The sequence below is a fragment of the Prionailurus bengalensis genome, unplaced genomic scaffold (assembly GCF_016509475.1).
Source record: "Prionailurus bengalensis isolate Pbe53 unplaced genomic scaffold, Fcat_Pben_1.1_paternal_pri Un_scaffold_98, whole genome shotgun sequence".
Lineage (NCBI taxonomy): Eukaryota > Metazoa > Chordata > Mammalia > Carnivora > Felidae > Prionailurus > Prionailurus bengalensis.
The window spans coordinates 55793-76947 of record NW_025091195.1 but is presented as its reverse complement, the minus strand read 5'-3'; the positions used below and the strand labels follow the sequence as shown (position 1 = coordinate 76947).

Sequence of the window (21155 nt, the reverse complement as noted above, 5' to 3'; positions counted from 1 at the left end):
TCACACTGTCGGTGCAAAGAACGACATGAGGCTTGAACCAACAAACTGTGAGATCATGACCTGAGCCAAAGTCGGACGCTCAACTGACTGAGCCACCCAGATGCCCCTATTTTATTGTACTTTTAAAGATTTTATTTTTAAGTAACCTCTGTGGGGCCGTAACTTACAACCCCGAGGATCAGGAGTCACCTGCCCTACCCAGTGAGCCAGCCAGCCGCCACTTGCTTGCTTGCTTGCTTGCTCGCTCATTCATTCATTCATTCATTCATTCTCATGGGCTTTTTAAACTTTCCTTTTCCTTATACTGCTTGTAGAGCCAAGGCTGCCTTCCTTGTCCAAAGAGCCCTGGGACTTGCAGGGGTAGGAGTGATGCAGCAGGACTAGATGGCATCATCACTCCTACCCCCAAGGGCTTAGGACTTTAGGGTCCCACCTTAATGTAGTGGGGACCTCCTCTAATACTTCTCAAGTGAGCCTGGGACTGAAAGCATCTGTGTCTTCCGTGTTCCTCGCTCTCAAGGTCCCCAAACACGAAGACAAAAGAAGGTATCTTGGCAATCCACCTAGGAACGTAAGGAGCTTTGATGCCTCTATTTTCAATTTTTGTGCTGGCACCTGCAAGCTTGCCATCTGCCTTTAGGCTCTATGTTTTGAAAGGTACCAACTGAGCTTAAGGAAACACACACACACACACACACACACACACACACACACACACACACCAAAAGCACCTCTTAAACCAACATGAAATAGATTGTATTTTCTGACTTTGAAAACTATGCCTTCAGCATCACCCAGATGGCAGGGATGTATTTAAAAATCCCGCACCTCTTGGAGTGACACGCTAGAGAAGGGAAGCCTGTGAGAACCATGCGGTGCCTCTTGACCACCAGGTTATATCCTGCACCTCCAACACACCATCCATGTTTCGTCCAGGCAGCCTCTTAAAAAGCGGTCACTTGATGCCACCCTGCACATGAGCCCGGGGTGTGAGTACAAACAAAAGGGAGAGAAGGTAATTCTGGCCCTCGGTTTGACAACGCTACGGAGAAAGAGCCACAAAGTACACAGGGTCAAACAACCAAACCAAAACAAAACAAAAACAAAAGACAAAAAAACCCCACCTACCGGGTTAAGGGATTCTGGGACCCCCCCCTGCCCCTCGTATAGGCCTGTGGGGGAGGGGAGGGAGGGAGGACGTGAGCCCCAAGGTTTCCCGAAGGGCTCTCTGGACCCCGCGCAATGTCGGTGCTAAAGAAAGAGGGGCAGAAAGAGGCACGGGACAATTTTCTCCGGCTTCGAGGACAGCGTCTCCGGCGGGCCGGCACGGGAGCAAGGGAAGTAGTCCTACCACCTAAGAGAGCAGGGGGAGAACATGGAGAGGCCACCGAAAGCGGTCCCCCACCAACAGGCGGGGCGCAGCTGAGTTGAGGGCACCGCAGGCGCCAGGACAACGGGAGGGCCACAGCCGAGCCTCGGCTCCGGGAAGACCACCTTTGGGGCCACGATTCTCCCCTATGGTGTGAGCGTGGGCTCGCCAAGCACACTGCACACTTCTGTCCCCGCTTGGTTCGCTCAGGGTCACCGGCCTCCCCCTCCCCCCAACCCTCGCCCTTCTTCCAAACCACTCTCCCCAAAGAGTTCAGGCGACTCCCTCCACCTCCCCGCTCCCACCCCTTGCCCGCTAACCGCCCCCCACCCCACCCCTTAAGCGGTCGGTCTCTCAGCAGCGGCTCCACACCCACCGACCCGCAGCCCCTGCGCTGCCGCCTCTGCAGTCCAGGTCCGCAGCAACTCCCCCTGCCCTCGCTCGCTCTCCTCGTGCCTCACAGTGGACATCGCATGTACCCCAACAGGTCTTCGGAGCCGGTATGGAAGGGAAAAAGGAAAACGTGCCCAGGGCCTGGTGTATAGAGTCTACGGGGGCGTTAAATGCAACAGCCCTTGTAGAAACGGATTTGACTGTGATGTCATCGTTTTGACATCCTGGTGTTGATGCTCACTCCTACCCCGGCTTACGGCAGCGACAACAGTTTTCCATTTTGTGCGCACTTGACATGCTGCCTTTGTTGGGTCACTTAACATCACCTGGCTAGACCGCTTAGTCTGCGAATGGGACAGCCTTCCAGGAGGACCCGTTCCCCTCCCACCGCTCCCCTCCCCTGCCTCTCAGGCCGGGAGGGTATCGCGTCCAGGCACCTCTCCCAAACGCCAAGTAAGCCTTTTATGCGCGGACGGAGCTGAGAGGCTCGGCCCACCAGCCGGTGTCCAGGGGTCCACAGCAACACCGCGACGTGCTTGGCCTCCAGAACTCGGTCGGATCTGCGTCCCTGGGGCGGTCCCACAGGAATCTGAACCTCCGCACGACAGTGTGAACCCAAGCCAGATGCTTAGTCGCTCTCTGAGGCCACTCCTGGGGGCGGCTGACTTGGAGCCCAGCAAGCACAGTGCGCCGTGTAGAGCGGCCTGGCGTCCTTTCCCCGGAGCGCTGAAGGTGAAGGAAGAGTCGGTGCGGAGCGCAGCGCAGATGACGGCCAGCACAGCTCCGGGGATGAAAAGAAGATTGGGGCACCAAAAAAACCAAAAAACCAAAGCCCAACAACCAGCCTACAAAACCAAAAGCCAAAAAAAAAAAAAAAAAAAAAATGCCCCGCTTCCCTGACCGGGAATCGAACCCGGGCCGCGGCGGTGAAAGCGCCGAATCCTAGCCACTAGACCACCAGGGAACCGACGGAACCCTTCCTTCCCCTTGCTTCTCACCAGAGTGACAGTTTCCCCCTGCGCTCTGGAAGGCCTCGGGCTTTCTGGGAGTTCATCCGTCCTCCCAGGAGTCCTTCCCTAAGGACCTTCCCTCCCCGCTCTCTCCAAAGCAAGAGCCCTCAGGAGACGCCGAGGGCTGGCAGGTCCACAAGTGGCCGGGTCCGGGCTGCACCCCAGAGCTGCCCGGGAGTCTCGCCTTCGCGAGGCGGCCGCGTGCGGATGCGAGGTCGCCGTGAGGAGGCGCGAGGGGCGGACCCCGCCCGGCGTGAGACCCCGCGGTCCTCAACATCCCCCAAAGGACTCCGAGGGAGGCGGCGCGCCGACCAAGACGGCTTTCAAAGAAGACCCGGCGGCCCTGAACGACTGGATTCCGGGTCCCGCCCCGCCCTGCAGCCTGCTGCCCCTGCAGCGTGCCCACCGGACATTTGGCCTGTTCAGCGGCCCCGCAGACAACTGGAGATTCCTTCTCCCCGGAGGGTGGGGTACATCAGAGGATCTTTGACCACCGCGGGGTAACCGCTACGTCGGGGGGGGGGGGGGGGGGAGGATCCTGTGTCCCACACGGAAGTGAGCGGGATGAAGTGATGGCATGTCTGGACCTGCGTGTTGGTTACATGAGTTGTTACACGTCTCAAGTGTATCGCACTGTGTGAAAAAGAACAAAACGGGTGGTTGTGTGGGTGGTGTGGCTTACGCTACCGGACTTGAAGACTTACTCTGAGCCCCTATAGTACCGTGCAATGTGCCAGTGGCATCGGGAGACACACACAGACAAATGGACCCACAGCTGACCTGGTAAATTCGTTTTCAAGAAGAGCAGTTCAACGGAGAAAGGAAATAGGTTCAATATGGGGGGAGGGAGAGGGAAACAGCTTTATTTCCACCTCACAGTACACACAAATGTTAATTGGAGGTGCCTCATAAAACATAAAAGGTAAAGGTATAAAGCACTTTTTGAGGACACTTTGTGACTAGGTGGTAGGCAAAGATTTAGTAAACAAGACCCAGGGGGAAAATACGTCTAAAAGAAAAGACATGATCATCTAGACTTCATCAACATTAACCATATCTTCTCATCCAAAGACCCCAGGAAGACGATGAAAACAGCAAGCGACAGACAGGGAGAACGTGTTCACAAAACCCATCTGACAAAACAAGCAAGCAAGCAAGCAAGCAAGCAAGCAAGGGAGAAAGCATACAAACCCCCTAACCTGTCATTATAATGTGTGAGGAGCTCCCCCAAACTGCTAATTAAAAGAAAAAATCAAACAACTCAAGTGTTTTAGATGGGTAAAAGACATGAAACAGGTCCTCGGGAAAAGAAGATACACGAGGCCGAAGTAGCCCGTAAAAGAGTGCTCAATATTTTCAGCCCTCAGAGAAATGGATACTAAAGTCACATTGAGATAGCACTACTCCCAGCAGCACGGCAACATGATAAAGAGAGGGACACCCCCACTCTTGACAAAGATGTGGCACGACCACAACTCCAGGTGGTATCCCGATGAATACCTTTTGGCGTGGAAAGCGGCTGCCCGAAGGCCACCGCAAGTAACGAGGGAGCTCACCGTGAGGACGGTTAAGGAGGATCATAGAGAGCCAAGAATGGAAAAGTCCGCGGAGGCAGAGATTGATTCGCAGGGGCCAAGGTTCAAGCCGACAAACAGGCCTATGGAGGAGGTGTCACCTAGGTGATGGAACCTTTTGTGTGGTCTTTCAGACCCTTTAGATTTTGAGGGCCACAGAGACGCCGTTTGGCAGCAACTAGAGCCCACCATATGAGGCTCCTTGCTGGACAGGTAGAGGGCATCGAGGACTGTGCCATTTTGGAGCGGCGCTGGAGATGAGCCCTTTAGTTGATTTGACTTGAGGTCAGAGTCCAACGGAACGGAGAAGGTCGCCAGGTTAGTGCTGTGGCGAGTTTTCCTTTCCTTCCCTTCCCTTCGGGTGAAGACGTGGTGGCGCGGGGTGGCCAGCGGAAAGCACGGGGCCCTCTCTGTCCCCCAGGTAAGGGGCGCAGCCGGGGCAGGTTGAAACCCAAAGTAAAAAGAGAGGAACGGCGAGTGCTCCAGATACTGCCGTGACTCGGATTCGAACCGAGGTTGCTGCGGCCACAACGCAGAGTACTAACCACTATACGATCACGGCGCGCCACCAGCCCGATGACAAGCCCGGCCGGCGCTCGAGCACTTTTGCCGCAAAGTCATTCCAGTTTCCGCGCTGCTTTGTTCCCGGACAACTGCGGGCCGCCCTTGGATTCTCCTTCCCTTCTTCTCCATTCTGACACGCGAGGAAGAAAAACCATCAAAACCCATTTTCCTCGTCCCCGGATTGGGCTGGTGGCTCTGCACAGGCGCCCTAGGGAGTCTCCTGGTCCGCGTCCACGCCTCCCCCGCTTCTCTCTTGGCGTTTGCCCCTTTGGACCTCGCCCCACCCCGCCGGCTCTCCAGCTTCCCCCACAGCGACCGCAGGCGAGGGGAGCCGCAGCGGCCCCGCCGAAGGCCGGGTGAAGGCGGAACAAACGGGAAGAGCCGTCCGGGGAGCCCAGCGGCGTTCAGCTTCCCTCAGGCGCCGCTGGCCTCAGACAGAGGGCGGGTGGCTCCTCCTAGCGTTTGAGGGCCTTGTGTGCTCTCTATCGGGCTGTGGGCGGGGCCTCCTCTCCCGGAGGTCTCTGTGGCGCAATCGGTTAGCGCGTTCGGCTGTTAACCGAAAGGTTGGTGGTTCGAGCCCACCCAGGGACGCGGTAGCCCTTTTCTAGAACGTAGAAAGCGTTTGGCACTCGCGCACAGTCAGAGGACCTAAGGTCCTCACGGATGAGAGCGGGAGAGCTCTGGAGGAGAACCGGTCGCCGGGAATCCAGAAGTCCTCGAAAGAGTAGAACCCTCTGAATGCCTTCCAACAATGCAGTTTCTTCCACCCTTTGTTTGTGCTAGTATTTATTTAGCCCCTTCCTTAGATTCTTTACATTAAGTTGGTTCTAGAATTTTATGGTTACAAACACTGCTTTAGTCCTCATTCTTGTACACATCTTTGGTCACTTGTACCAACATTTCTACAGGGTAGAGTCCTAGAAGAGCCATTGCTCTAATAACATAGCGTTTACATGGTTTTTGTATGATCCGACTTCCCCGCCCCGTGGGCTTATCGGCTATCACTCTTTCTTTTGTTATTTCAGCTACTGCTTTGGGCTTCATAACATATACATCTGTAACTTGCCAGCTTCCCTCCAAGTGATCCCATGCCTCTTCCCATTACTCCCCTGCCCACCTTTAGGCTGCAGCTATCACGCGTTTCACTTTGCATGTTAGAAAGCCCAAAATCCATCGTTATCACTTTCGTTTCATCTGCTCCATGTTTTTTTCAGAGATTTAAATAATAATTTAAAAAGCATATGTGTGTGGGTGCACATATATGTATATATACGTATACATGTGTGCGTATGTGTGTATATATATGTATGTGTGTGTATATGTAATATATTCATGTGTATATATATATATATATATATATATATATATATATAAATTTTTCCCCATGCGGTTACCATTCTGTTGTCCTTTATCCGTTTGGCTACATGCAGATTCCCATCTGGTATCAGTGTCCTTCCTGGAGGATTTAACATTTCTTGTGGTGTGGGTCTGCTGGTGATGTAGTCTTTCAGCATTTGTATGTCTTCCAATGTCATTCACCTTCATTTCTGAAAGCCTTTTTTGGAGGGGAGGCATAGAATTCCACCTTGACTTTGATGCTGCTCCATTGCCTTCTCACTTGCACCGCTTCCGGGGAGAAAACTGACATCACGTTTACTTTTGTGTTCTGTACCTACCATGTCTTTTTCCTCTGGGTGCTTCTGCACAGTTGTTTTTGTTTTTGCTTTCTTTTTCCATGGATTTGAGCAATACAATTATGATGTGACTAGATACGGTTTTCTTCCTGTCTCTTGTGCTCATTCGTCACGTTCATTCGGCTCCTTGGATCGGTGGGTTTACAATCATTATCATGATTGGAAGTCCTTCTGTTGTTGTCCCCTCAAAAATTGCTTCTCTACCCCCAGTCCCAGTCTTTTCAGGAACTCTGATCACTCATATCTTTTAAAGTTGCCCTACCATTCCCTGACAGCGCTTTACTTCCTGGAGCAGACGTTGCATGTGTTTCTCACCCTCACCAATATCTCCTCAAGGTCCCCACACCTCCTCTGAACCTGTTGCCCACAGCTACTCTATATGATGTCTCAATATGTGCAGCAGCATTATATTAAAAGTGTTTTGTTTTTTCTCTCTTATTTAGAAAAGTTCTAGGCTAAGATGATACATTAATTAACTCAGTTGAATATCATTGGAAGAACGTAAAGATAACAGTAGGTCTTAAAATTGCAAATTGACTCGACACATAATGGAGAAATGCACGTGGACTATAAAAATATAAAATACCTAAAAACCTTTACTCCAAAATATTGTAAGAATAATTAAGTCACTATGAGTTCCAGACTTCTAAGACTTACTCTCCATTTACAAATCTTATAGGATCTCTTTAATGTACTGAAACACATAATTTCATATTGTATAAACTCCTTAAATACTATTGGAATTGAAGTGCGCTTATTGGGCCAGTAAAACCAATATAGGAAATTTAGGTGGCTAAGTGTCACCAGGAATTTGAAGAGAAAATAAATCCAAGACCTGTATAAACTAGAATATATCTACCAATATTTTCTATATTATTAGAAAACCTGGAAGACAACATAAAACAGTTTTTAGGCCACAACTATTAAACCAGTCGGATGCACACAAAAAGTCCTCTTTAGAAATATGACATGATAGAAACATGTTCTATGCCATTATATGTAAATTATTAAAATCCTTTAAAGTGTTTAAACGTATTCGAGATTCATCCTTGCTATCCACTTGATGTTTTCCCCTTGTACCTGAGTGCACGGAGAGCAATTTATCTACATCTAAACAGGGCTTTTTGTTTGTCTGTTTTCCCGGGTTACAGATTCAGCAAGAAAGGAAGTAGGAGGGGTGCCTGGCTGGCTCAATCCGTAGAGCACGGGACTCTTGATGTTTAAAAAAAAAGAAAGAAAAGAAAGAGAAGGAAGGAAGGGCGGAGGCAGAGAAAGAAAAGGGTGAGGGGGACAAAACCCCATCAATAGCGTCCTTGCACGCCCCCCTTGGGTCCTGGAAATAGAAGCTCAGTCACTACCCCACTTGGGGAAGGGGCTCAACTGAAGACACACCACAAATCAGGTTGCCTGTGTCTGCTTGGACTCAGAGTGGAGCCAGGACAAGCTCAAGGACAGGACGAGATGAGACCAAGCACCATTATCACAGGGCAGCCACCTACCTGACAGTGCCAAGGCAGACAATCCTGGAAAGCTCTTGAAAACTTCCCCTTCCCCTTGAAGATTTTCCCACCCGCTCCCCCTCATCCTCCCACCTTCTGTTGGGCCAGGACCCTTGAAGATCCCTGCAGGGCAGGAGAGCCTGGAGGGCAGGAGGATCCAGGGGGCAGCAGCTGCACTTCCCTGAAGGGTCTCTCCCCGGGTGGCGGGTTCTAGAGCTCAGGCTCACCCTAGATCCACTGCCCACCAAAGCCACCAGGAGGAGTCCGGAGGGCAGCCGGTGCTGGGGGCACGACAACCTGGACGTGTTCCTACAAGCACAGGGCACGCCTGGCCTGCCCTCTCCAGGAGAGCCGAAGAACCGCCTGCCTGCCTGAAGCTTCTCTACAGCCTGAAGGGAACAGGTGTCTGCTTCCTGAAGGAACAGGAGGGCTCTCCTCCAGAGGACAAAGCCCTCCCCTGGCCCTGGAGGAAAGGTCCTGCAGAGGCTGGTTCTGCGCGACACTGCCCAAGGCAAAGGAGCAACCGCGGACCAAACAATCATCTGGAGATGACTGCACAAGTCCTGTCTGTAAATGTGGAGCGAGAATGGGAAAGCAAATGTGGGGAAATGTTAACTGGTGCACCTGGGTGAGGGATATAGGATGTGACCATTCTGGCAAGTGTTTTGGTATGTTTCAAAGTTTGTTTGTTTGAAAGGAGTGACAAAGTCAAGTCCCAGGTTCTCTTTAGAGGAAAACGCTTGAAGTGAGACCTTGGGTTTCTGAGGTGAATGGAAGGGAGCCGCTGGCCTGGCTTCTCATCCCAGCTCTCCTCTCCCAGCCTGGCCATTACAAGGACCCGGACTCCTGACCTCCCGTATTTTAGGGGCTCAGTGCACAGCCACTTCTGCAAGCGTCCCTGGGTGCACACCAGACTTTGGGGGATGAAAAGGCAAATCCTAAGTATGGAGACAGCGCCACAAAGTCTCCTGGATTGGAATCGACCCTGAGCAGTAGCGGTGAAAAATCCAAATCCCATCCCACCGATCCGATCCCGGGGGAATCCACCCACACAGGATCCCTGCTTCGGCCCCTGCAGGTGAAAACCTTGAAAGTCAAGGTGACATTTCCCAGGCGGACAGAGCACAAGCGGAGGCGATTCCCAGCGGCGCAGCCGCACAAGGCTCCCAGCCCTTGCCCTGCTGCTCACCACCTCTTCCAGCCTCAGCGACCCCTTGGGCCCTGACCACAAGGTGACTGGCCTGTGCCACACTCTAGTCCAGCTGGAGCCGTGTGTGTTGCAGAGCCAAGGCCGTGCTCTCTTTCTGAGCCTCGTTTGCTGATGGGTAAGGTGCGGACTCGGCTCTCAGCGGGGGGGGGGGGGGGGGGGGGGGGGCGGAGTCCCTCTACTTGGCGACTTCCGAAGTAGCTCCAGAGCTGTCCTGATGAGGGCACGGGGACGGGCTCCTTTGGTGTCCCCATGGGCTCATTAGGTGGAGCCTGAAACTCCTCACCTACGCGTCTTTGGCTCGGGTCCCAGGTGCAGCTGGTTTGTGTTCTTTGCGTTCTGTCAGGCAAATAAATACACCTGTTGCGCAAGCGTGCCGCCCAGGGAAGAACGTGCTGCTTTTCAGAGCCACGGTCGCTGTGAGCCCGTGGGGCAGACGGAGGCGCCAGATGAGCAGGCCAGCGGATGCGTGGAAGTAGAGGTAACCTGAAGTGGGCCTCGTCCTGCGTGCCCTTGTTGGAGTGACTGAGTGGGTGTGGCCCGCTCTCCAAGGTGACTGGGAGCAGACACACAGCGGCCAGGCCTGGTGGTCGAGTGCTGAGAAGGCTTTCAGGTGGCGGTGGGATTCCGGCCCTCGTTCTTTTTGCGTTTTAAAGGACAATTGATGGGGGGGTTGGGGGGGGGGGTAGTGGTAAAAGGAAGCTGTTTCCGCCCGGTTTCGAACCGGGGACCTTTCGCGTGTGAGGCGAACGTGATAACCACTACACTACGGAAACGAGGCAGGCGGCCTGGTCTCCGGCTCTAACCCCCAAAAGCGGCATTTCGGCCACAACTATCGGGCTCGCCGACTTCGCTCGAACCGCCCAAGGCCCTGGAAACAGCCGCGCCCCTGCGAGCGAGGAGCCCGCGCCCCGCAAGCGGCCCCGGCAAAGGACCCCGCGCCGCCCCGCCCCCCGCCCCCGAGGACGGGACCCTAGCGCCCTCAGCAGCCTGGCCTCGGGAATCGCACCGAACGCAGGGTGTCCGCCTCTAGGACGAGGGGCCCCGGGGCAGACGTCGGGTGCGCGCTCTTCCTCCGCCAGCCCGTTGGCTCTGCGCTGCCCCGCGGCCCTCCCGGCAGAGCGGAGTCTCTTTGGTGTGCTCTGGGCGAAGGGGGTCCCTCGGGCTCCTGCCTGCGCTGCTTTAAAGCCACTGACAGGAGGTCCGCGGCCAACACGCTCCAGTGAAATCTCGGTCACGGACCAGAGGGATGAAAAGGAAGAGCCAGAAACCGACTTGAGTGGCACCGAGCGCAAGAGTGGCAGAGCCACGACTGGGGAGGGAAGGTCTCTTCCTACCTGGCGTTTTGAGTGATTCTTGGGTGGGCTGCCTTGGAGTCTCCCGAATAGGCTGGTGGTGAGACTCGGTGTGACCACAGCCACCTTCAGGGGGGCCTTCAGCATTGGGAACAAAGTGAAGACGAAAAGCCTAGAAAAATAGGTATTTTTAAAGCGGTTTCCTCTCTCCCTCCCGCATCGGAGTGTGTACGGTATTACTGCGTGATCTTGATTGCACTGTAATTTAGCACAACGCCTTTCCTAATATTTGGCAGTTTCTCATACAGTGAAAAACCTGACCTGCCCCGTTACCTAGGAATATTGCTATTCACTCCCCCAGAAAAATGAATGCCAACATCCAAAGAGGCTTCTACACCAACGTTCGTGCAACATCATTCATACTAGGCAAAACCGGATACAACCCAGATGCCCGTCAACAGAGGTGATACACAAAGCCTTGTATATGTTTAGAATGGATTAAGTACTCTGTAGTAAAAACATCCAAACTATGGTTTAGGCGGTAACACGGATAAGCCCCTCCCATAGTTATATGTACCTATCTGATACTCCTGGGTGATTCCATTTCCAGGAAGTATCAGCAGAGAAGAGTGGTTCCCTCTTTGAAATAATTTGCCGGGAAACTTCCCGGGTTGAATGGATATGTTGCATATATTAGTCTGGCTGTTAGTACAAGCATTTACACGTTTATCACATTATTGCACTGTATACTTGGAATATCTTAACTCCACTTACCCTCATTTTTGAGTTATTGGCATTAATTTTATTTCAAAATACATTTTATCTATTTTATTTATTTTTGACAGAGACAGTGACAGTGCGTGAGCAGGGGAGGGGCAGAGAGATGGAAACACAGAATCCGAGGCAGGCTCCAGGCTCTGAGGTGTCAGCACAGAGCCCAACGTGGGGCTCAAACTCGGGAACTATGACATCATGACCAGAGCCAAAGTGGGACGCTTGACCAACTGAGCCACCCAGGCGCCCCCAACATATATTTTAAAAACATAGGCATTATTACCATTGCTCAGAGAGTCATATTTAATTGACTTAGCCACACATTTTACCTATTCATTGCCCTTCCTTCCTTCCTTCCTTCCTTTTGCACAGTTCCCCTGTGACCTGTGCAGTTACTTCTGCCTGAAGAGTTACCTTTTGGACTTTGCATTTCTTTTTCGTTAGCTTATGTGGAAAGGTCTTCACTTCACTCACCCTTGAAAGATACTGGGTCGGGGACAGCACGTGGTGGCTGGAAATCATACTGCTCTGGCCCTTCATTGAGGTCTTCTTTTTCATGTTTTTGCTGAGATTTCAGCTCCCAATCTTTGGACGATGTCATAGGAGTGTCCCCTCCTCCCCACACCCCAATCTGGGTGCTGCTGTGATTGTTTTCAGCTGCCCTTGGTTGTTCAGCAGTTTAGGGGTGTGACCTTCTTGTCCTTACCTGGCTTGCAGTGCACCGAACTTCTTGCACATGTGGTTGGAGAGACCATCATGATTTTTCTTTGATTCTCCATGATATAGCTTCTGCCCCACTTTCTGGTCCTCCAACCCCTGAGACTTTAATTACACACGTGTTAGGACTTCATGACATGGCTCATTATCTTTGTTACGCTCTTAATATTTCTTCCTTTTGGCTCTGTATGCTTCAGTCTGCAGAGTTTCTTTCTACTTACACATTTCGAGGTTAATACTCTCTCTACCATTGAGTCCAAGCTGCAGTTAAACTGACCTGCTGACTTTTTTAAAATGCCAACTATTACATATATTTAATTTTCATGTGATTTTAAAACTAGATTCTATTTCTCTGATGAAATATTTTATCTTGTCATCTATTTTCTGAACAGCTGAATCATACCACTTTACCTTTTTTTTCCCCCTAACTTTTAAGTAATATATTTTTTCAAGTTTCAATTTATTTGTTTTGAGAGAGAGAGAGCGAGACAGAACAAGCTCGGGGCAGAGGAAGAGGAAGAGGGAGAGAATCCCAAGCAGGTTCTGCCCCATAGATCTCACCAACCTTAAGATCATGACCTGAGCCTGAGCCAAAATCAAGGCAGATGCTTAACCGATCGAGCTACGCAAGTGCCCCTGATTTTTAAGTAATTTAAAGAAATTTTATTCAAGTGACCTGTACACCCAACGTGGGGCTCAAACTCACAACCCAGAGAGACCAAGAGTCACGTGCTCTACCCACCGAGCCAGCCAGGCTCCCCTAAAACCTACCGCTTTGAGTTCTTATCTGAGAACTCAAGATCTCAAGAGGCAATTTCTACGGTTTGCCTTCTTTCTCTTGCTTCTCTTCCTTTACAATCCTAGAATATTGTGATTGAATGATGAACCCGTGGTGTGAAGGACAGCCAGGTTGGAGATGTTGTTTCTCTGAAGATCTTTCACCTTCTCCCCCAGCAGGCAGCAGAGGGGCGCATCACCTCTAATCCTTGACGAAGCTGATTTGCAGCTGGTTCGCCCTCAGGGAAAGCCTCAATCTACAGCTAGTTTGCTCACACTGCTGTGCTGCAGACGTCCGGGGCTCCTACCTGCGACCTTGGTATGTTTCCTTGGGCCCTTCCTCTTCCATGAATCCTGAGCTTCAGTTTTTATCCCCTAAGCACCACGGTAGTGCTGCAAGTTCCACTCTCTTTCAGCCACACTCTGCTGGCCTTCCAAGCCCCTTCGATGCACATAGCTTAATTTGCAAATGTATTGTGGGGCTCTTCTGTACCAAGCACCCAGCTCACTTAACCCATTCCAGGATCTTGGCTGCTCAAATCTGAATCCTTGGACAGTTCCATATGTCCTTCCTCTTCCCCCCCCCCACCCCCTGGCCCCCCAACTTCTCTGTCCAGACCTATGAGATCACTTAACATGTTGTTTTCTCTGACTCTTAGTAGCTTCCCTCTCTCCAGTTTCTCAGTCTCCTGTTCCTGCCAAGAACTGGCAAATGCCCTGAAGGGATAACGCAGAAAATTAGTCTCATTCCATTGAGTTTCTCTTCTCTCTCATCTCTCCCCTTGAGCTGAAGGACTGGTGGGTCCTATCTGCATTGATAGTTCTCCAAATCTTCAAGCAGAATTCCTTCCATTCAAACTTCATTCATTTCTTTTCAGGGCGAATGCTGTTCTGCTACAAATACTCCATCATCACTGAAAGGTGAAATCTACAATTTCCAGATAAATCACATTTTCTTCCTCCTTTTTTTCTTAAAATAAGGTGTGGGGGGGGGTCACTGGTGCATAGCTGAAGTTTTCTTTTAATACCCCCCGGGTAAGTCTGACTGGATATCAAAAGCTCTTGCTAGAAGCATGAGCAAAAGATTGTCTACCTGGAGCTGAACACTCATCACGCCTGTCCAAGGTCCGAGAATTTGATCAAGTTGGATCCAGTTCCCTGCTGCACTGTCCTGTCAGTTAACTCACCATGGAAATTATCAAGCGACCAGTTTTCCAGGTGCTGGTCACTGATACAGAGGCGGAGAGCCCATGGGAACCATTTAACACTCCTCATTCATTCTGGGGAATGCTGAAAGTCATCAGTGGTGCAGTTAGAAGTGAAAACGGAAGTCTTAGTTACAATGATACTGGCAGTTTTCTCCGAGCGAGCATCACCGTGTGAGCAGCACGCAGTTCCTCGGTGTTGTACCGAGCATAACCTATCTAGTCCCCATAACAACCCCGAGACGGTGTAGGTTATCAGCACCCCTGCTTGCAGGTGAGGACACTCAGGCACTGAAAGGCTGGTCTGACTCTCCAAGGGGCCCAGCCCTGTGACGGGGAGGGCCAGCACTCAGGGCCAGGCAGTTTGCCTCCAGAGCCCTCGTGTTTGGCCAGCCTGCCAGGGCGCACTGAGAAGCCTTCACCAAGATTTGCCGTCCCCTCCTGGCTCAGCCTCCCTGATGTTGAAAAGAAAGAGAAGGTTAAAAGTAAGGCCTACTTAACACTGGCAACTAATGGACGGAATGAAGAAGAGAAAGAACAAAACGATTTAGTCCTCCCCAGAAACAGACTCCATGGCTCCCGGGATGATGCAATCACATCTCCCAACCGAAGTATTTACTAAATCTTGATTCTTTTTAATGGTCTGAACAAGGAAGTTTCCTAGAGAGGCTCCCCAAAACAAACAAAAACAAAAACAAAAGAAAACAAATCCCATCAAGTGTGCCTTTTATGTTCAAAGTGTGGAGCAGACAGCTGTGGCCCTCCCTCCTACTTAATGCCTCAGGGCAGGAGGGAGTGCACCTGCAGTGACAAGGGGGACAGAGGAGATCGCATAAAAATGAGACAAAAATCATGCTTCTCAAAGCTCATTAAGGAACACAGCACTTTCATAGTTGGCCACAGCCATGTACCTTTATCACCGATTACCGAAGAGTTTCCATACTTTGATTTACAGCTTCTACTTAGTAAATTTCTTTTTAGACTCAATTGTATATCAGCGTCATAACGGAAACACCACTAGGAATAGCCACAGGCAGGATGTAACTAGAACGTAAAAGGAGATAGTAGTGTTGTGGCAGTCAATGAGGGAGGTAATGAGCGGAGCCCAGGAGCCTCCCTCCACAAGCCTTCCCTTGAGGCATGGGCACAGGCAGCCTTCAGAGGAGCCCAGAGCCACGCTGGGGCTGGGTGATCAGTGCATGAAAACCCTGGCCAACCAGGACGTGGAATGGTTCTTCGTTACCAGCCAAGGGAAAACCTGACAGTCCTCCTCTCGATGATCGCAGCTCAGGGGAAGCGGAGACATCAGTACACACACAGGAGCTGTTGGTGCTAGGGACGGACGAGGTGGACTAAAATGAATCTAATGCTGAGCGAGATTTCAGGGCCTTGAAAGAAAAAAGTCTTATGTGTAAGGGGTTCAGGAAGATTGCAGTGTGGGAAAGGTAATGAAGAACACCACATTGATAGGTTGGGAAATAAACTGGGACTGTGATTTGGTACTGCTCCCGTGGAAGGCAAGTTTGCAGGACTTCCCCAAATTAGCAGCAAATGAACACTATACTACAGTCATTGCACTTCCAGTTCTGTACACTGTAGAAATACCTGCACAAGTGGCCAAAAATATGTGTACAGGAATTCGTAATCATAAAACCATAAAACCAACTCAATTTCAAAAGCAATATGGAAGAGGTTAAATAAGTATCACACATACTGTGGAAGAAATGCCTCTGTCAAACAAATGCAGAGGACAATGATGATGAGGATCCACTGATCACAACATTATTGATAGAGCAATGCCCAAATCCAGGCACTCCCTGGGGACGGGACACCATGGTTGGCCTCCTACTCCCCATGAAAAAGAACCGAGGCACATCAACACCAAAGGCTGGCGAAGATGGGGGGACAACAGGAGCTCTCACTTGCTGCTTGGTGAGAACGCAAAATGGTACAGCCACCGTGGAAGGCGGTCTGGCAATTTCTCACAAAACTAAAAATGTTCTTAATATAGCAGCCAGCGTCCGGGCTCCCTGTTAGCCAGACAAGTTGAAAAGTTATGCCCACACAGAAACCCGCACAGAAACCCGCACACGGATGCCAAGGCAGCTGTACTCACAATTGCCAAAACTTAGAAGCAACCAAGATGTCCCTTACAGGTGGAGGGATAAAGGAACTGTGACACACACACACACACACTATGAAGTAGTATTTCAGCACTAACAGGAAATGAGCTGCCAATCCACCAAAGGACATCGAGGAATCTTAAGTGCGTATTAGTAAGTGAAACAAGCCGATCTGAAAAGGCTACATACTGTGTGATTCCAACTACACGACCTTCTGGAAAAGGCAAAACTATGGAAACGGGAAAAGGATTCGTGGTTGCCAGAAAGGGGGCGCAGAGGATGTTTGGGCTAGTGAAACTACTTTGTGTGATACTTATAACGGTGGACACATTTCCGGATACGTTTGTCCAAACCCACCCTGCAAGAGTGAACCCTAATGTAAACTATGGACTTTGGATAGATTCCTGAGTTGTCACAAAGGCACAAAGGCACTGCAGTGGGGGGTGTTGACAACCAGGCAGGCTATTTGTGTGTGTGTGAAGGGGGGGGGGGGAGGGCAGGAAGGGTCTGGGCAATCTCTGTCCCTTCCCCTCAGCTTTGCTGTGAACCTAAAATGCTCTAAAAAATGAATTAGCATTTTTTTTTCAAAAAAAATGTCAGCCCCCGGACCAATTTCCCCAAGGCAAGCAGTTTGAACAATGAAGGCAATCATGTTTAGAAATTAAAAAAAAAAAAAAAAAAAAAAGATGGGAGTCACAAAAAGTTTCACTTACTCATCCAATCTTCCAGGGCGGACTACAGAGTTTTACCACACTAGGTAGAACCCGGGTTCTTCTATCTGTTTGAGAAGTTGGCGTTGTAGAGGTATGAAGCTCATAGGCCAGCAGATACCGTCAGAGAATGAGGTTGGGACGTGGGGGGTGGCTCTGAACGGTTAGGTGCTGTGAGGTGGCTAGGGCCCAGAATCCAGTAATGTGTACTTTATGTGAGGAAATGTGCAGGTGCTAACTAAACAGCAGGAAACACGCGGAACTGAGCCAAAAGTGAACCAGCCCGTCCCTGGGTGGGCTCGAACCACCAACCTTTCGGTTAACAGCCGAACGCGCTAACCGATTGCGCCACAGAGACACAGCGCTCCACCCTTCCCCTGCCTCCTTAGGTAGTAAGTACCTGCTAACCTCGGGGACGTGCCGCACTCTAGACAAGGAAACAAGTTCCAAAGCCTCGGAAAACCGGAGAGGAGTTGACAAAGCGTGTTCATCGCGTGAAAACCGTGAGTGAGAGATTCCGAAGACAAAAGGGCAGTCCAGCGGCCCCACTCTGCCTTGCTCCCCACCCGCCTGAAATGCTAGCTAGCGTCCCCGGGGCCGAGGCGAGTCGGGCCCGAGGGAAGCTGCACGTCCCGGTGGGCTCGCCTGGTGACGCTTCCCCCTTCTTTGCCTTCATCAGACCACCCTTCATCGGCACTCGTCCCCTAACCCAGGACGAATGTGAGGCCTGGAGGAAGTAGCAAGGGCATAATTGGTCAGAAGGAGAGCCCACCATTCGGAGATACCTTCGAGGCTGGTGGGGTGCTTCCACTTCCTTCGGGTTCCTCTGCCCGGCAGGGAGGTTCCACGACGGCAGGGGTCGGGTGGATGGTCGTTCTAATGTCCCCACACCAAGAACAAGGTCAGACATTCACCGGGACGCTCCCCTGGGACTTGTAAATTACTTGGTCGTCTTTAGCTTTTAGGCCCTTGAGGAACTGAAGAACCCCGAGAATGGAAATAGTGAAAAGCTTTTCAAAGCGGAAACTTGTTTTTCAAACTTACCCATCCAGTTAATTGAGCAGCATCCGCAGCGGCGGCAACGGGAAAGACGAACCGCGCGCCACCCGCCGGTCGAGCTTCCGGCGCTCAGCTCGGCTCCGCTGCGTACGTGCTCAGTGCGGTGGGTGGGGGGTCGGCGTGGGCCGGGGGCCCACAGCAGGTGGAGGGAAAAGGGAGCCGCAAAGAGGAGGCAGGGAAGCTGCGGAGGCGCGTACTGGGTCAACAAGACCTCCTTGGCGGCCTGGCAGCCGTAAGGGGCCAGATCCCGGAGAGATGAGAATGGGTCTTGTATCGTAGTTGAAGGAGAAGGAAGGGAAAAGAACGGGAAAGAACGAAAAGGGTGTTAGACTTGTAGCTCGGGGGCGGGGGGGGGGGCAAGGCAGCAAGATATCATGAAGGCCTTTAGGACCGCTTAAAGCACGGCATTTGCAAGCCGGCTCATAGCTCTTTAGTGCTCTGCGTTGTACCTGTAGCAGCCTCGGTTCCAATCCCGCTCAAAGCAGGGTCTCCTGAGGTGGTGGCGAGCGCTAGATTTAAACCTGCGCGAGCTGCCCCATTTGCCTGCGGCACGAGAGCACGGTTTCCCGCGATTCCAGAGCTCTGCGCTGAGAAAAAGGGAACCTCCGCCGTGCATGCTGAAGTCTCGGTCGTCTTGAGATGCTTGACTGCCCTACGTCTGGAAGGAGGTGAGGGAGGTGCCGCCTTGTATTTGGTGTCTTTGCAAAAATGAAACGATGAGGCTTTTCTGGTTGAGAAGTTTCAAGCGCCACTGGGGCCTTTTTAGACGAGCTAAGAAACGAGATGAAATGAGAGTTCGAACTCCAACGGATACTTTAAATAAAACCTAACAAATAAAATAACATCTTCACTTGATAACATTTTTTTCGAACAGTGAATGACTGAACATAGAGTTCACAAATGTTAAGTGCACCGCCCAGTGAGTTTTGCTAAATGTAACTGGTATCTAGCCGAAATTACGAAAAACTTACATCAGTCCCGAAAGTTAGACCTCTTTTCCTGTTGTTAAAAAAAGGAATCTGAAAGGTGGAATGAAATGGGGTCACTTGCATGAAAGGGTTTTAAAATGGAGCCAGGAAGCCATTAAGGACATGGGCTTTGTGCAGGCACGTCTCCACCGGGTAGAACTGGGAACTTTTGAATTGCGCCAAACACCAAATATTACAAGGACTGAGCCGCAAAACCTCTAACTTGCTACAGTCAGAGACTTTGCTTAGTGATAGCCTTAGCAATCAATTACACTCCGTCCAGATTCGCTTTCTGCCATTAACACCAATCGAAAGTTCTCGTTAAACAACTATTTGGGTTGCTCTTCACATCTGTGTATGCTGAACTGCGATTCTTTGATCCCAAATAAATGGTCTTGCTTAATTATTGCCTTGTGACAATTTTAGGCCGACAGCCTGTTGTCAGAAGCAGGACCTGAGGTGATTTCAGCAAGGCAGGACCGGTGTCTCCTGGAATTGGGTGCGGTCTCTACAGGAGACTAGTGCTCACCGCTCCTAGCTTGTATACATACGGACAGCCTTCTACTTGCACCGTGAGTCCTCTTAGGTACCGACCTCCCTCCTTCCTTTTGGTTGAGGTCGTTGCCTTTCTCTGGGATCAGGCGGGTGAGTGCCCAGAGAGAGAGGAGATGCCCATCATGCCACTGGAGGGAGGGGTTTCACTATTGATGAGTACTCTTTTGTTTCATAGGATGTGGGGGGGGGGGGGCGGGGGGCGGGGATTGTGATTGCTGGTTGTTTTAGGACAAGTGTTGTTTAAATTAAAATTGCAATAGCCATTCTGGGGAACCTCTGTTTTAGTTAAGTCCACCTTAAGGGGCACCCTTAAAAAAGAGGATTCCAAACCTCTTTGAGACAGTGGAATGCGTTCTTTGATTAGTATGCAAAGGACAAAATAAGTCCAAAACAGCTCTAAAAGGATCCTGATAGCATGCAAATAATAATAATAATAATAATAATAATAATAATAATAACAACAACAATTTTTTAATAAAAGATTGCTCATCCATGCAAATAATAATGATAATAATACATTTTTAATAAAAGACTGGCCATCTGAGCAGGTAACCTTAAAATTATGGAAACCTAATTTGGATTCATGCAAATAATAATACATTTTTAATAAAAGATTGGTCATCTGAGCAAGTAACCTTAAGTTAGTCCATCTGCTGGAAACATAATTTGGATCCAGCCATTCTTTTTTTCTTAATGTTTATGTATTTTTGAGAGCGAGAGACAGAGCATGAACAAGGGGGGCGGAGGGGCAGAGAGAGAGGGAGACACAGCATCTGAAGCAGGCTCCAGGCTCTGAGCTGTCCCCTTAGAGCCCAACATGGGGCTTGAACTCACAAACCATGAGATCATGACCAGAGCCAAAATCAGAGGCTTAGCTGACTGAGCCACCCAGGCACCCCTGGGTCCAGCTATTCTTTTGGGTTTCCTACCTGAGACATGGCTAGAGTTTAAAAAAAAAAAAAAAGAAAGAAAGAAAGAAGGAAAGAAAGCTGTAAGAGCTGTGTGTGTGTGTGTATGCATGTTATAGATATGGTATTTTACTGTCTTGGGATGATATTGCCAAAATTAAATTGTAAAAGAATTCTACTTAATTGGCTTGAGGAATATCAAGTACTTATATCTATTAAGTATTCCTAAAGTTCTCAGAAATAGACTAAAAAGTAACCCAAGTTCATATAGTCTAGGATAATCTTTGATAAATAAAAACGAATTCAAGTTTGTTGGTTTAATAAAAACAAGAATATCTTTAGAGTTATCAACATTAAATAGAATGCAGATAAACTGCCTTTTCTACCTGAGTTTACTAATCAAATAAGCTCATGTTATCTCTATGTTACAAAATTCATCAACAAAAGAAATAACTTAAAATGATGATTAGCTGTTTAATGTCTTATCCAAGTATAATTGTTAAGAACAAGTAATTTAGGGGTGCCTAGGTGGCTCAGTCGGTTAACGTTTGGACTCTTGGTTCCAGTTCAGTCAGGGTCTGTACTGACAGCCTGATAGCATGGAGACTGCTTTGGATTCTTTCCCTCTCTCTCTGAACTTCTCCTGCTCTCGCCGCCCCCCCCCCCCCCGCCGCCCCGCAAAAGAAATAAATAAAAACTTAAAAATTTTTAAATAAACGTTTTAGTTTAAATAAATAGAAGATCAAAGTTTATA

At 50.1% G+C, this 21155-nt stretch overlaps 1 protein-coding gene and 5 non-coding genes across 6 annotated transcripts; 1 reads left to right on the top strand and 5 right to left on the bottom strand.

Moving 5' to 3' along the window:
- Positions 1-2654: 2654 nt before the first annotated feature.
- TRNAE-UUC lies at positions 2655-2726 on the bottom strand. Its single transcript has one exon. It is a non-coding gene; the product is annotated as a tRNA-Glu (tRNA).
- A 2110-nt stretch (positions 2727-4836) lies between these two features.
- On the bottom strand, positions 4837-4908 carry TRNAH-GUG. The gene has a single exon. It is a non-coding gene; the product is annotated as a tRNA-His (tRNA).
- A 519-nt stretch (positions 4909-5427) lies between these two features.
- TRNAN-GUU lies at positions 5428-5501 on the top strand. Its single transcript has one exon. It is a non-coding gene; the product is annotated as a tRNA-Asn (tRNA).
- A 4512-nt stretch (positions 5502-10013) lies between these two features.
- TRNAV-CAC lies at positions 10014-10086 on the bottom strand. Its single transcript has one exon. It is a non-coding gene; the product is annotated as a tRNA-Val (tRNA).
- LOC122478570 lies at positions 10072-12296 on the bottom strand. Its single transcript, XM_043572113.1, has 3 exons — positions 12086-12296; positions 10648-10777; positions 10072-10539 (listed from the first exon to the last, which is right to left on the bottom strand). Exons 1-3 carry the CDS (start codon positions 12115-12117, stop codon positions 10072-10074), a joined length of 630 nt encoding a protein of 209 aa, XP_043428048.1. The 5' UTR covers positions 12118-12296.
- A 4899-nt stretch (positions 12297-17195) lies between these two features.
- TRNAN-GUU lies at positions 17196-17269 on the bottom strand. Its single transcript has one exon. It is a non-coding gene; the product is annotated as a tRNA-Asn (tRNA).
- Positions 17270-21155: the final 3886 nt, after the last annotated feature.